Source organism: Spea bombifrons, chromosome 13 (genome assembly GCF_027358695.1).
Source record: "Spea bombifrons isolate aSpeBom1 chromosome 13, aSpeBom1.2.pri, whole genome shotgun sequence".
Taxonomy (NCBI): domain Eukaryota; kingdom Metazoa; phylum Chordata; class Amphibia; order Anura; family Pelobatidae; genus Spea; species Spea bombifrons.
The window spans coordinates 12,527,686-12,542,940 of record NC_071099.1 but is presented as its reverse complement, the minus strand read 5'-3'; the positions used below and the strand labels follow the sequence as shown (position 1 = coordinate 12,542,940).

The 15,255-nt window shown below is 38.8% G+C and overlaps 1 protein-coding gene across 1 annotated transcript; it reads left to right on the top strand.

Annotated features, from left to right (window-relative positions):
• The first annotated feature begins 939 nt into the window (after window positions 1-939).
• PTGIS (prostaglandin I2 synthase) lies at window positions 940-13,614 on the top strand. Its single transcript, XM_053452749.1, has 10 exons — window positions 940-1,016; window positions 3,635-3,773; window positions 5,733-5,911; window positions 6,398-6,538; window positions 6,661-6,815; window positions 8,421-8,602; window positions 11,443-11,611; window positions 11,929-12,110; window positions 12,790-12,941; window positions 13,458-13,614. The coding sequence occupies exons 1-10, from the start codon at window positions 940-942 to the stop codon at window positions 13,612-13,614; spliced, it is 1,533 nt and encodes a 510-aa protein (XP_053308724.1).
• The last annotated feature ends 1,641 nt before the right edge of the window (window positions 13,615-15,255 follow it).

Below are 15,255 nucleotides of genomic sequence, written 5' to 3'. Positions count from 1 at the left end.
TGTCTAAAATACATATAATTTCTTGGTGTCCATCAGAAAAAATAATTATATAAATATTTCCATGAAAAAATTATTTTTTTTAAGTTTTTTTTATTTTAATATATTCATATAAATAATTTTAATAATTAATAATAATAAATTTTAATTAATAGTATTAATTATTTATCCATATAATGTTATATTATATTAATATTGTTTTTATATTATATATTTTTATATATTATATATTATATATTTTTATTTTTTTTACATAAAAAATGATCAATGTAGGGATTTCAGTCATCAAGTTGCGGATTTCCTCCCAGATGTTTAAAAACATAACAAAGCTCTGTCATAGCCCATCAGGTTGATTCCCAAGGACCCACAGGCCCCTACAGAGGTTTTGCCCCCCCATGCAGCTATATTGGCCAAACCACCTGAGGATAGTCCTGATGAGCAGACAAAAAAAAAAGGTTTTAATGACCCAAATTTAAAATCAAACATGGACCAGATAAGTCCAGATTGGGTGTCGTAAGCGCCTGATGACTTCCTAGAACCCGGTTCCGTGCTACCGGTGCCCACATATTCGGCCGATATATCCGAGCCGCCCAATGGTCAATTGCTACACGAATGGGGCAAACAATATGGCGGACCCGACGGGGACCCTCAGCCTCTACAGAACGAGACGGGGCTCACGAGAGTTCCCGTTCGGTGGAGGCTAGGGGGCTGCATGTCCACAAACATCACGAGGTGTCCCACTATTTCAATCATTTAGTAAATTAGGTTTGTAGAAATACTTTGGGAGTCGTGAGTAAGAAGCGTCACTTGTTGCATGTGTTGAAATTCGGTCTTTAATAATGAATAATCGGCCTCTGCCCTGCCCCCTTTACTAACGCTATATATAGCAGCTAAAATGCAGCCCAGACTCTGACTCTCTCCCCGTCTGTCCCTCCTGCAAGGATGTCTGCGCTCTCTGCTTTGCTGTTGCTCTCTCTCGGGGTTATCCTGGCGTGGATGCTCTTCTTCGGGAGGATGAGGTGAGTCCTAAATCCAACCGCCAGGTACCAGCGATCATCAGGGAGGTGAAGAAGATCAATTAATTGTTAACTGATCTACAAAGATGCAGTGTTACTGTGCTGTGCCTTCCTTTACTGAGAGGCTCGTGGATAAGTGGAATAGCCTCCCAGCAGAAGTGGTAGAGGGTAATACAGCGAGGGTATTAAACAGGCATGGGATAGACATACAGCTCCTGAATCTAAGACGAGACCAACGACTGATTGAGGTTTGAGTCTTTACAGCAGATGGGGCCGAATGGGGCCGATCTGCCGGGATTTTTTTCTGTTTTCTATATAATAATGTGTTACAGTCTCGTAAATGCCTGTATCTTTTTATAATCGCTGGGTGGAGGTACTGGGAGTTGTGTTGCGAGCGGTGGAAACATTTTATATGTAATTAAGGAGACGGTGATTTATGTAACTCCTCGTTTTGAACAATTAAGTGTTTTATTTTGTGTAATGTTCCCAACGTCTGTTAATGCGTCTCCTAATAAAAAATAATAATAATTGGGTACTTAAACCGTCGGGAAATCTCACTTCTAATTATATTAAAACTGCACAAAATACAAATTTAAGAGTCACCTTGGTAACATTTGTTGGTAATTATTGTCGGTTTCTGAATTTATAAAGTTCTGGTTTAACCCTTTAATTATTCTCCTACTGAAAGGGTCCCAAAAGCAGAAGAATTAAGTCAAATACAAAATGTATACATAATGTCCGTCTCTTTACATCACTTTCAAAGTGTTTACAATCCCCCGCCACCCAACGCCCCCGTTCTCCCAAATTCTGTAACGTATGGGGTTTTTTTTTGACTGCGTTCCAAAACATCCAGCATCTGATGTAATACGTTTCTATATTTCTGCCCCTCCGTCCCACCGCAGTGTGTAATAATTTACTAAAAGTGAGAAAGGTGAGACTTTATCAAAAACATCTCCCTTTCCGATCTCCCGGACTCCGGACCCTGCAGAGTACTACGTTATGGGGTATTTTACCCCCTCATACTCTGCAGAGTATTACGTTATGGGGTATTTTACCCCCTCATACTCTGCAGAGTATTACGTTATGGGGTATTTTACCCCCCTCATACTCTGCAGAGTATTACATTATGGGGTATTTTACCCCCTCGTACTCTGCAGCGTTTTATTCTATGGGGTATTTTACCATAAGTTAAGTTTAAAGTACATTCTCTGCTGAATTTACCAATTTTGGGTTTAATCATGGAAACCTTATAATTTTTTGCACTCCTAATTGCCAAGTTACAGAAAAGCAGGTCTGGTTGCCATAGAAACCGAAAAGCAGAGTAAAATAGAGAATAAATCTTCAGAATAAAAAAAGAATAAAATACCAGACCTGGTAAGGTTTATCTGCTTAGCATTCTAGAGGAGGCAAATAACGTTTTGTCCAAGTGGAACCGCATCTTTAAATTCTATTAAAGCGATGGGGACGCCGCTCTGTAAATCAGCCGTATTTGGCATTTTTATAACTACAAATCTCACTTAATCAACACTCAGGCCAGGAAAGTCAAACCATCCCAGCGGTCCATAAAAAAAAATAACCCGTCTGCCAATTTTCTTCGCCGAAACTTAACAAAAGCAGAGCCCTTCCCTGCCGCAAACAATGAAAACCCGGCTTGGTTTTATCCGTGTACCGAAATAAAAAGCGATAAGCCAAAAAAATAAATATAAAAACTCAATGACTGGCTGACGGAGCGAGGGAAAATTCCTGAACCGGTTGTATAGCTTGGACTTCGTCCATCCACCTTATCTCCAACCTCTATTATTGTCCGTTATAAGACACAAAAGTTATAAAAACATTTGTAGAAGAAAGTTTTTTTTTTGTTTTTTTTTTTAACCCCTTGATGACAAAGTCCGTACATGTACGGCCTCAAAATGCATTGTTTTCAATGGGTTTAGGGACCGCCCATTGTCCTTACGGGGTTAAAGAAGGAAAGAGGGGTTTCTTGGGTTTTCATTTTTTTTTTCAATTTTACATCACAACTAACACCAATTTCTTTGGAATTCCAGGAATTCAGAATATTGTCAGCAAAAAAATTGGTTAAATTTACATAGTTTTGTATTATTAAGAAATGGCAGTTTTTTAGGTGCCTGCCCTGAATATGTTCTTTTACCCCGGAGGGCACCTGGCGTGCGCCTAGAGCTGCCACCTTTTGCCCAGCTCTTGACCGTGTGTGGGGCGCGCATGGGGCATGATCAAGGCTGAGGCCATGGATGGGAGATGTTGGTGAAAAGGAAAATGTTTGATTTAGGAGAATAGAGAGAGAAGAGACAAGAAAAGAAGACAAAAGATGGTGGAGGGGAGAAAGAAAAATGAAAGAGAAAAGAGAGAAAAAAAGGAAAAATGAGAGGAGAAAGGAGATAAAAAAAACAAGGACAGAGAAGAGAATAAAAAGAAAAGAGAGAAAAAGTTAAATACGGCATTTAGGATTTGGTCTCTTAAATTGTATTTTCTTTTTCAACAAGTTTGCCATATTTTTGCCAATTTTTCGAATTGGTCTTTTTAGGCGGAACGTTCGGAATTATATTTGCTTTTTCAGACCCGATTGCGATTACATTTAAGATGTTAACGGGATGAAATGTGTTTTCCGACTCTTTTAGACAGCGGAACGAACCACCTCTAGACCGGGGACTTGTTCCATGGTTGGGTCACGCGCTGGAATTCGGGGGAGATGCTTCCAAGTTTCTGTCGAAGATGAAGAAGAAATACGGAGATATATTCACTGTGAGTACCGGCCGTCGGCTTCCCCAAGTCTTATTTTGGGCGCCAGTCACTAGAATTTAATGTTTTTGTTTGATTTACAGTTACTGGGTAGTGAATCGGGACCCAAACATTTTGAAATGTTACCTTCACAGCTTTTAACGGCAATTAATTCATTTATTAAGCTTTTTTCCCCCCCAATTAGCATAACGGTTTTAGAGAAAATGAGTTAAAACGAAGGGACTTTGTAATCAACCATAAAAGGGACATTATCAACCATAAAAAACGGGAGAGATAACCTGACCGCTCCCCGTGAAGGAGAAAAGGGGGACATCTGGTTAGGAGAGGGGCGAGCAAAATAATGTAGGTTTAGGAATCCACCTGGACGATGACTGAATGAAGTCACCTGTATTCAAGCAGGGGTTCCAGCTGTGATATAGCAGTGAGATTCTCAGATATCGTTAAATTAGAGGACACTATGAAGGAGTCAGCAACTGACTGTGACCCCAAGAATCTGTCCCTTCACCCCGAGACCGAGGGGAAACCATGAGGATCTCCCCATTCCCCCCGAGACCCTGCTACTGAGGTAAAAACACTGACAATCTCCCCATTCCCCCAGAGACCCTGCTACGGGGTAAAAACCCTGACAATCTCCCCATTCCCCCAGAGACCCTGCTACGGGGTAAAAACCCTGACAATCTCCCCATTCCCCCAGAGACCCTGCTACGGGGTAAAAACCCTGACAATCTTCTCATTCACCCCCTAGACCCTGCTACTGGGGTAAAAACCCTGACAATCTGCCCATCCCCCCCCCGAGACCCTGCTACTGGGGTAAAAACCCTGACAATCTGCCCATTCCCCCCAAGACCATGCTACTGGGGTAAAAACCCTGACAATCTGCCCATTCACCCCGAGACCCTGAGATCGGAGCTAAGAAACAATTCCAAATTGTAAATCCGTAAATGTATCAACCTGACAGAGACGCTTATTTTGTATTTGAAGTGGAATTTTGAGAGTGGGCTAAGATTCAACAACGTCCTAAAAATATCCAGCCTTTAAACTGTTTACACAGACGTCAGCGCTTTTTTTTTACTAACGCACATTTTGAGCATGTTTAGCTCATTCAGTTGGTCCTAAAGTCTTAATTCTTAATCCTTTTTTTTTTTTATACTCTCGAAAGGCTACAATGGATTAGAACACGAATTATGAAGGAATGAATGAGAAACACATTACAAGTCATTCTTAAAATATTCTTGCTTCGGGGATATGACAGCGCTGCTTAACTACAGATTTTACTGAGAAAAAAATGACTAAATATGCCCAAAATAAAGCAGGATTTACAAAAACAAGATTAAGGGTTTTAACGCCAGACACTGATGAGAAATCTGGATTTTACACTTGACATTTACATAAAAAAAGGATTTATTTTAAAAACATACTAAAGAGACAGCAAACAATGATAATAATAATAATAAAAATTTTATATTACGATAATTGCCGTCTTCATAAACCCAACCTTGAAATTTACAGTTTTTTTGTAAATTTAGCAAAATGTCAAACGTAGGCCACACAATTTCTTTTTACGTTACAATTTTAGGATAGTTATGGTTTTCTGATTAAATAAATTTAAATATTTTGTGGGGCAGGGTCAGAGGTCACACCTTATTTACCGTATCATACCGCAGGACCATAGGCAGTTCCCATTTTAGACCAGGGTCGTCTTCTCTCCAATTCCGTAATTCCTTCCAAATTTCCCATACTTTTCGTACATCTGATGATATTTCTTTATTCCATGATCTAAAATATAAATAAATACCACATTTTTATTTATAAATAAATTCTAATTTCCTGAAAAAATATCAAATTAAATATCAAATTTAAAAAAAAAATAAAAAAATTCTGCATTAAATTTTTTTTTACATTATTTGTATTATTATTTTATTATTTTTAACGTTATCCCCTCTATTTTTTTTTTGTCCTTAGGTCCAGGTTGCCGGACGTTTCATCACGGTACTTTTGGACCCTCATTCTTACGACCATGTCGTTTGGGAATCCCACGCCAAGCTGGATTTCGAAAAATACGCCAACATTTTAATGGAAAGAATGTTCGATCTCCAACTGCCGAACTACGACATGAAGGCAGAAAAATCTACGTTAAAAATGTAAGTCTTAGGTACAAGTCCAAAAAAACTTTTTAAAAATATTTTATTTTTTTGTAAATATTCTTCTTTTCTTATTTAGTTCAGTGGATTTTTAAATATTTTTCGTAGCAGACTACCAAATGTTCATTGAGTTGGGCAATTCTTTTTCCCCACTCCATCATGTAGACGTAGGATGGGACATCCCTGTTTGACAAGAAACTCTTTGGGCAACAGGCCAGCGATCTCGGTCATGATGTAAGATGTTTAGAAGTCCTAAGTGCTTTTTTAAAAAAGGACACAATAAATAATTTAGGATTTGGGATAAAGAATTTTATGGGAATGTTTTTGAAAACTGACCTACGAGATCTACCGATCTCGTTTCCTGAAGTCTCACGGAATAGTGCGTTGGATAAATTGTAGAACGAAAAAGGGACCGGAAGATTAACTAAAGATAATTCTGAAATAATTTTCCATTTTAAAAAAAAATGTCTTTGTTTTTTTTGGCAGGCATTTACAAAAACAGAATTTACCCAGCCTTACAAGATCAATGTTTCACAATCTCAACACCATAATAGGACATAAAGCGTTAGCAGCCGCGGAATGGAAAGAGGAAGGATTATTTGATTTCGCATACAGCGTGATGCTCAGGTATCGTTAATTAACGGATTTCCATAAAAATAGCCTAAATATTTATCATGGGTTTTTTTTTAATTTTATTGCTTAAACTGTATTGTAAAAATTTCCAAAAATCTGTTTTCTTATCATTTCAGGGCCGGGTATTTAACTCTTTTTGGATCCGAGTCCAGTCGGTACACTAATTCACACGGGAACCTGAAGGACGTCCAGCATTCTGAAGAAGTCTACAAAGAATTTCGGAAACTGGATCGACTCTTGATGAAGGCAGCTCGTAACATGCTCTCTGCGGGTAGGGTGTCATCGAATGTATGATAAAATAACCCGAAAATGATCATCCGATCTCATCTTGGTCTATCATCGTGGATCTTGCCACATTTATCCCGTGTTTAATGTTAAGCTGATGTTTCAAGTGAACGTTGTGGGGTCTTGATACTGATGTCATCGCGATCTAGGGGTCAGACTTGGTCTTGAATAGAGTAGAAATATCTCTTATAGAGTTCATCAAAGAAACATAAGCTGTCACCCCATGTAATCCAAGTCGGGGGTCTTTCTAGTAGATTTGATTTAAAATCACAATCATTTTAAGACCTGGATACCTAGAAAGTTGACCACCGGAGGAAACATAGAATGTGACTATAGATCGGCCCCCGTCTAGTCACCAGTTTCTCCTGTCATTGGTCTCGTCTTAGATTCAGGAGCCGTATGTCTATCCCATGCGTGTTTATTTCTAATAACGATGTTGGAGTGACATGGGAATGGGGTTAGTATGACCCTTTAAAGGTTTATGAGTCTTGCAGACTTGCTGAGGTTTTCTCAGCCAAAAATAATAGAAGGGAGTCAACAGGAGAACCGGAAACTCATTGAGTCCCAAATACTTCACCGATTTCCGATTCTTATTCCAAAAACATTCTTTGTATCGAGAGAGGTGATACACTTCTACGATTGTAGGTCTATTTACCTCATTCAAAGATCGGACATATTTCATTGTATCATTTATATAAAATACACAGACTATTTTTATTGATACCGTGGTGGTCTTTTTGCTGCTATCATGGGATTTCCAGTTGTTTTTTTGTCTCTTGAATGAGGGCCCATGAAAAGGCCCATAAAAGCATCTGACCTACTTTTGATACACATTTGGAGCTGCGTACTTCATAAGAAAGGATGCAGACTTTGTGGAATTGTCAGTACATGCAATGACCAGCAGGTGGCAGTAGTTGTACATTCTCTACCTATCGCACGCGGAGCAAATGTTCGACCTCAAACATAGAATTAGCCTCATTTCTATTTGTAGTGGCCGATTTATTATATTGTCAGGTTTCAGTGTAATTTACGACTCCGTATATCTGTCATTCTGAGTTTAATAATTTCTCTGTTTTATTAGCAATTACCTAAAAAAATATCCAGTGAATTTCCAGATTATTTTTTTTTGGGGGGGAAAGAGTGACTGAAATGAAATTGTACCCCTGGAATCGCCGTGCTGAGCTCTGTATTATATTTTTATATTTGTATACAGTTATACAAATTATTTTTAAGTCTTGGAACAGAGAATTTAGGAAACCTGACCTTTCTGTTTTACAGAATGTTCTGACCATGAAAGGGTTTTAATGGGACTGGGAGAGATGGGGTTAATCACTGGGTAGCACTCTTTTAGGGGAAATAATATGAACAGATATTTTTATCCTTATCACATAAAATTGTAATTGGAATCTTAATGTAATTTTGTTATTGGAGCATTTCACATGATCTCTTTCAGTACGATAATTATAATAATTATCCCTAACCTACGGGAATACTCTTTCCCTTTTGTATATTTTGATTTTTGATTTTTGTTTCTATTGCGATGATTCCTCTGCTACGACAGAATATAATATATAATTTTTAATGTATGTAGAGGAAAAGCAGAAAGCGGCCTCCATAAAGAAGCGCCTCTGGCAACTGCTGGATAGCGAAAGCCTCAAAAGGAAACCAAATAAAAGTAGTTGGATGGAAAGCTATCAGCGCCACCTAGAGGAAAACCAGGTTACTCCAGAAATGCAGTCGAGGGCTATGGTCCTGCAGCTTTGGGCTACACAGGTAAGAAGAAGAAATGTGCTTACCAAAAAAAATGTGTAACTTTTTCACAGGCAGGCTGTTCTGGTGCCAAGATACATTTAACCTGGTCTGGAGACCAAAGAGGAACCTTGCACCATAGGCTTTTTCACTATGCCTGCAGTACCTGGTATGGCCACTAGGGATGTTGCTGGGTCTTGGCCAAACTTGCTCTAACATCCACTCTCTAAAACCATACGCTTACAAATATTACACACACTACCTCCCTCACACCACTAATCCTAGGCTCAACCCTGACACTCAAACATCATACTCCAACACACACACACGCTAACACCATACACTCACATCCTAGCACCATACACTCTCACACATGCTAACATCATAGCATGATGAAGCACACTCTAATGTCGCCATGCAGTAACACACATTCACTCTAACACCATACATTCTCTCCAATGCCCACAAGGCCTTAGCAAATATTACATCAGAACCCTACAGTTAGGAAGCAGGAAGTCGTCAGCCACTTCCTGGGCTCTTCCTGCATTGTTTGTGCCAGACGGATATATTTGTCTTGGTTACTTTTCACTCCGTTGATATCATGTTTTCCATATATAAATACAGTGCGATCGGTTTGATCCTGGATCACTCCTTGTATTGCCGCACGGAATGGGTTCATATTTTAATAAAAATGTGAAATCTAATATAGCTATTTTAGAATTCACAACAAAAAAGGCATTTGCGTATACACGCACGCACGCACGCACATATATATATTTAAAGGTTGCGTCCACTTGGTGGCGCTAGACAACATCAGAATCAGAGGTTCCTTTGCCCTTGTCCAAGGTGCCGCTCTCTCCCATGAGGAGTTATGCTTACACTCTGGCATGGATCGTAGTTGACATTCTGTCTGCAGATATTGTTGTTACGCGTTTTATCACTTTATGTAACTTCCTGAGAATATGATCTCGTCTGTGCATTTGCTGCATCAGCTTTTTTGCAGCGAAAAGGAAAAAAAAGATCAGATAAATGCTCCTGTTTGTGAATGAATCACGCACAGAGATGCTATTCTCGGTTCATAGAGCATTATAACGTTAAGTGAAAGGGACAGAGAAGAGCACACGTCAAGGCTTCAAACCGGGATTTTGTTGGTGAAAATCATGCATTCGACCTTACATAGAAATATAGAATTTGATGGCAGGTAAAAACCAGTTGGTCCATCTAGTCCGCATGTTTCTAAATGCAGATGCTCCTAATGGATGATCTCCACTGCTCCATAGGCCGGTTGGCTGTATTGAGTCTAGGGTTGGTGGCCCCTGGGTGCAGCACCCCTGTAACTAAAACAAAGAAGCGTACTAGCACACAAACTAACTCTAAAACCGTACACTGACAACACACACTATCTCCATCACATCACTAACCCTAGGCTAAACCCTGACACTCAAACACACAGACACGCTAATACCATACACTCACACATATGCTAAAATCATTTACTTAAGCACATGTTGACATCATATACTTACGCACACGCTAACACCAGAAACTAATGCACACTCTAATGTCGCCATACAGTGACACACACTCACACTAACACCATGATTAATTATGATGTGTATTGTTGGACATCGCTGGGAATAAGACGATTCCACTTTAAGAGACCAGTACAGGCTCATTTCTTACTAGTAGAAGGTAATTGGTCATTTTTTTTTCATACAGTTCCTCGGCGATTGGGGTGTTTTCAGAGATCATGATTACCATTTAAGTTGTTATTTGGTGAGGAGAACAGAAGAATGTGTTCTTGTCTGAGGAATTGGACTATTTCAAATTACTTAAACATTGCAAGAGATTTTCAGCAAAGCGTTTTGGAGCCCGAGGAGCTCCCGTAAGACTGAGGCTAATTCATTCTGATGGAGGGGGCAGGAAGGGTACATAGAAATCAGACATGAACAGTGACTCACGCCGCCTCATCTCGGCTTCCTCTTCCATTATCGCTCACGTCACTGGAACCTCTCTGCAGGAAAAAAATAAACAAGTCTAAATCTGCTCTCTCTGTACTGCCATTTACGGACCCGCAAAATGCTGTGCGTTGGTTACACAACTCACAGAATGGAAAATACATATTGCTTTGGTTTTATTTATTTATTTATTTATTTAATTATTATTATTTCTAGCATTTTTTTTCTCCCCAAAAATTAATTTAATTAACAAAGTTGGCAAGTGGTACTTCCCTGTAAAATAAAAAAAAATATGAAAAACTCGCCTAAAACGTGTCAAAAAACCTATATGCCCCTAAAACACAAACAGTGGTCCCGAGCTGTTTTTTTTTTTGATCCGTTACACCTGATTATCTAGAACCATCCACCTGTTATCAGCTGACTTGTGAATAACCCCCCCTATGCATCTATCAAAGCATTTTCAAATTGCTTTCGGTAGCTAGGTCCATGATATTATTTTCAGCAAATGTCCTTAACCAGAAATGCTTTGTATCTGCTTTTCATTTTTTATTATTTTTTAATTATTTTAATTTTATTTTTTTAATTTATTTTCGTAATTTTTATTTTATATGGAACTAGATGGTACTGAGGGACTTCAAATGCTAATTTCTCTATAAAAAGTATGATTTATTTATTTTTACCACAGGACAGATAGCTCTCGTATTCAGATATTCAAAAATCCAAATTATTAAATGTAAAAATAACGTTTTTGTCCTCATTGTACAAATCTCTTGACGTTATTTTTTTCTCATTGATTGATTTAATATATTAAGCCTTTAAAGATTACGAAATAGTTGTGAGTTAAGAAATACCGCTGAGTCTGGCTTTGAGATGCATTTCAGACCCACGTATCTTGTTTATTTTTAGGGTAACGCGGGTCCTGCGGCTTTCTGGCTCCTCGTTTTCTTGCTCAAGCATCCCGAAGCCTTGTTTGCTGTGAAACGGGAATTAGAAGAAGTTTTTCAAAATATAGGAACCACAATGGAGCATCTGGAAGATATTGACCAAGAGACCCTGGACAACACAGCCATTTTTGGTCAGTACACGTCTGCTTGAGTTGGGTTGAGGACCACCAGTTAATGGTGGGGAAATGGTAGCATTTGGAACAGATTGGGCGCTCAAGTCTTTTGTTTGGACCCAAGACTGGCCGAAAGCTATTCAAGGTCTAGCGCTACTCTATTACCAATTTAATAGGCTCTCTCCCCACCTGTGATTTTAAATAACATGTGGTCCTCCCCACTAAAAAGGTGATAGGTCTTGGCCCACACCTTGAAGTTCTAAAACAATACATGGAGACAGCGTTTTAGGTCTGTCATACCTCTTATCATCCCTGTTTTTTTCCCCTCCAAACAGACAGCGTATTTAACGAGTGCCTACGTCTGACAGCCGCACCATTTATCACCAGGGAAGTCCTTGTGGATATGTCTCTGAAACTGGCAGATGGCCGGGAGTACCGGCTGCGACGCGGAGACAGGCTCTGTCTTTTCCCGTACGTGAGCCCCCAGATGGATCCAGAAATCCACCAGCAGCCCGAGGTAATTGTCACTTCGCATTCGCATTCTTCTGACCGCTTTGTCTTGATTTTTGTTTGCTATGCACCTAAAAAAAAAAAAAAGAAAAAAAAAAAGCTGCCACTCGCTTAACTGTAGAACGCTTCCAATAACTGCAATAAATGACGGGGTCAGGATGTTTAGATGCCAAGGACAAGGTCATTTAGAGACAAAATAAATAAGATTTGTTTTATGTTTCCTAGATCTATCACCTTATATGTAATTATCCCATGTGAAATGTATATTTCATTAACAAAGCCAAGTGGTTCAAGACAAACAATCCTTACCTTCGGTGGGGTCACAGCGGGTCACCTGCTTGTTACAGGTCTTATGAAGCTGATGGATATCGCTGGCTTTCTATGAGTGTGGAGTCTGTTCTCAGCAAAGTTTGAACATCAGCTGGTCCCCTTTTTGGTTGTATCACCATCTTAGCCTAGTTTAAAGATGGCAGATGGCAACACATCCAATGAGGATACCCAGCACACCCTATTGGCCTGGTTCATTACTGTCTACGACAGTCAGTGTTAATCAAACTTAGATTTTCACATGGGGTCTGAATGTTTCAGAAAATCTTCTTTCTACAAAACTACATTAATGCATCATTGTTTGAATTATTTCCGATTATCAAACCGATTTCCGATTATCAAACTTTAATGCCCCTTAGAAATTCAAATATGACCGGTTCCTGAACCCTGATGGAACCAGAAAACAGGACTTCTACAAATCGGGGAAACAATTGCGTCATTCCACCATGCCGTGGGGAGCCGGGAGTAACATCTGTATTGGGAAGTCTCATGCAGTCAACAGCATCAAACAGTAAGGATATTTGTAACTCTTTAAATAAAGTAGAAGCCAACGTTGGCGTTAGTGTTTATTTTTACATAACGACCCTTCAACGGCAGCAAGTTTCTACGGAAAGAAGAGCCAATTTGAGCAGAGGGTGTCTGGATAGATCTACATTGAACTTGCATGCCCTCACCTTTAACTTGCAACATTAAAAGTCACAGGAACTCGCATGCCCTCACAAACAACTTGCAGATTTGTGTTTGCATGGGAGGGACTGTGTCTGTGTCGGGTCATTATTTAACCTTTACCTCTACTGACCACTCTGTGTTTTCTGGTGACTTTCAGAAAGTGTTTCAGTGTCACAAAATTTCAATTATCCGTGAATTGATGTGCTTTCTCGACAGCTGCTGCAATCCATGGCTGTAGTCACAATGTGGTTTTCCATGCATTACAGACTGTTTCATACAAATCTTTATTTGCTAAATCCAGACCCAAAGCCTTTGTGTTGTGCTGACCCTTTCATTCATTTTTTTTTTTTTTTTTTAGGTTTGTCTTTTTCTTGTTCCACCATTTTGACTTTGAACTCCGGAACTCCAGTGATGAGATTCCAAGATTTGATAAAAGTCGATACGGGTTTGGGGTTATGCAGCCTGAGAATGATATCATCTTTCGATACCGACGGAAGTTCCTCATTCATGAATAGAATACACTGGAAATATCATCCCGTGAAATTTCGATCATCCCATATATTAATCTAAGGAACAAAACACGATCTCACGATGTTCACCAAAACCCAACGTGGAGGACAATGTTCAAAAACATTCAATGTGGGAGTGATACAAAGTATCACAGGAGGGACCCCCATCAACTAACGTTTCACAGAGAAGAAAATTATTTTTTATAGAATGTTAACTTTTTGGACTTAGACATTTTTGGGATCTACCCATTAATTATGTGACCAATACATACTTCCAAAAGTATGAGGTTACAGAATGCATCTGATGCTCCAGGGGACTCCAGACAAGGTTGGATTTAATAGATACAGCATCGGCTTTGACAATTTAAGGTTATTTTAGCATCTTCCATGAAAATACATGAACAATATTGCCCTGCATTCACGCTGCTTACGCACAAATGCTCCCAGGCGTCCTAGTGAATATTATAAATAACTAGTAAACCAAATAATAAAGAAAATATAGGATTGGGGCAAAAAATATGGGAGGGGCACCAGAAATCTGGCTTCCAATATATCTCTAATAAAAATAGAAATAAAAATAAACTGTGACAGGTTGCTAAAGAAATCTAACAAAATATTCTTTTTTTTTTACTTGGTTTAATCAAATGGTTATTTTTCCATTCGGAACATAAAAATATTTGATATTTATTTATTTATACTTATTTGGAATAAATTTTAAAAATTGCAATCATCTCATAAAGGCACCTTCTTCTATACCAAGCGTAAGAATAGCCAACTGCGGAACTGAAACTCCTATCAGTGGCAAGCATCAAGATAGACAAGCATAATGGGAGTGGTAGTTCCACGGTAGCGTAAAAGGCCAAGTTAAAAGCACTGGAAAGCTCTGGATGATAGGAGTTGTAGATAAAGTGTTTTGTGGCTTACTGCAGGTTTTAAGCCTTTTATTTAGCTTGCAATAACCCAAAAGCCCTACATTTTAGGGTAACCTACGCAAAGCTATTAATATATTTCTATGAATATATGTTACATATCTGCACTACAATGTTTGTAATGGTTTTTTTTTATTGTGTTTTTAACATTTTATCATCATTATTTTCTGGAACGAACCTATCCAATAATTGTGTTTTTTTAATGTAATTATATATAATATTTATTGAGTATTGTAATGGTAGTCTTATTAAATTACCAATATAAGTACTTTATCAATATGCCTGTGTCTACTTTCCTAATTTGCATGGATTCTACATTTCTAAGTTGATCTATTTAGCGCCACCATTTTTTGGTGTTCCGAAGATACTGCACCAATATTGTATTTATTTTGCCTCTTTTTTTGCACCCCTTTTATTGATCCATTGGTTTGCTTTGGACGGACCGTATCCTGTGGTGCCTGAGGAATTTTCTTTTTTTTTTTTTACCTAAATTCCTTATTTTTCTATTTTTTTTTTTTTGCACTGGTTCACAATTTTACATTGGGTACCGCAGAGGGACTGACCACATGTCAGGGACATTCGGCAGGTATGGGTTACCTGTACTGCCAAAGAGCCCTAGCGTTAGCCAGCAGCCCAGTTTAAACGTTCCAATACCCTAGCCGGTCTGCCTCCTTTCTGGTACGTGGCTTATCGTATGGTAAAAAAAAGTATTTGTTAT

What these genes read in the sequence shown, in the direction of transcription:
- PTGIS (XM_053452749.1), top strand. Translation starts at nt 940, where the DNA reads ATGTCTGCGCTCTCTGCTTTGCTGTTGCTCTCTCTCGGGGTTATCCTG. An exon ending in GCATACAGCGTGATGCTCAG is followed by an intron (nt 6,539 to 6,660) that starts GTATCGTTAATT and finishes TTATCATTTCAG; the next exon opens with GGCCGGGTATTTAACTCTTT. An exon ending in AAATCCACCAGCAGCCCGAG is followed by an intron (nt 12,111 to 12,789) that starts GTAATTGTCACT and finishes AATGCCCCTTAG; the next exon opens with AAATTCAAATATGACCGGTT.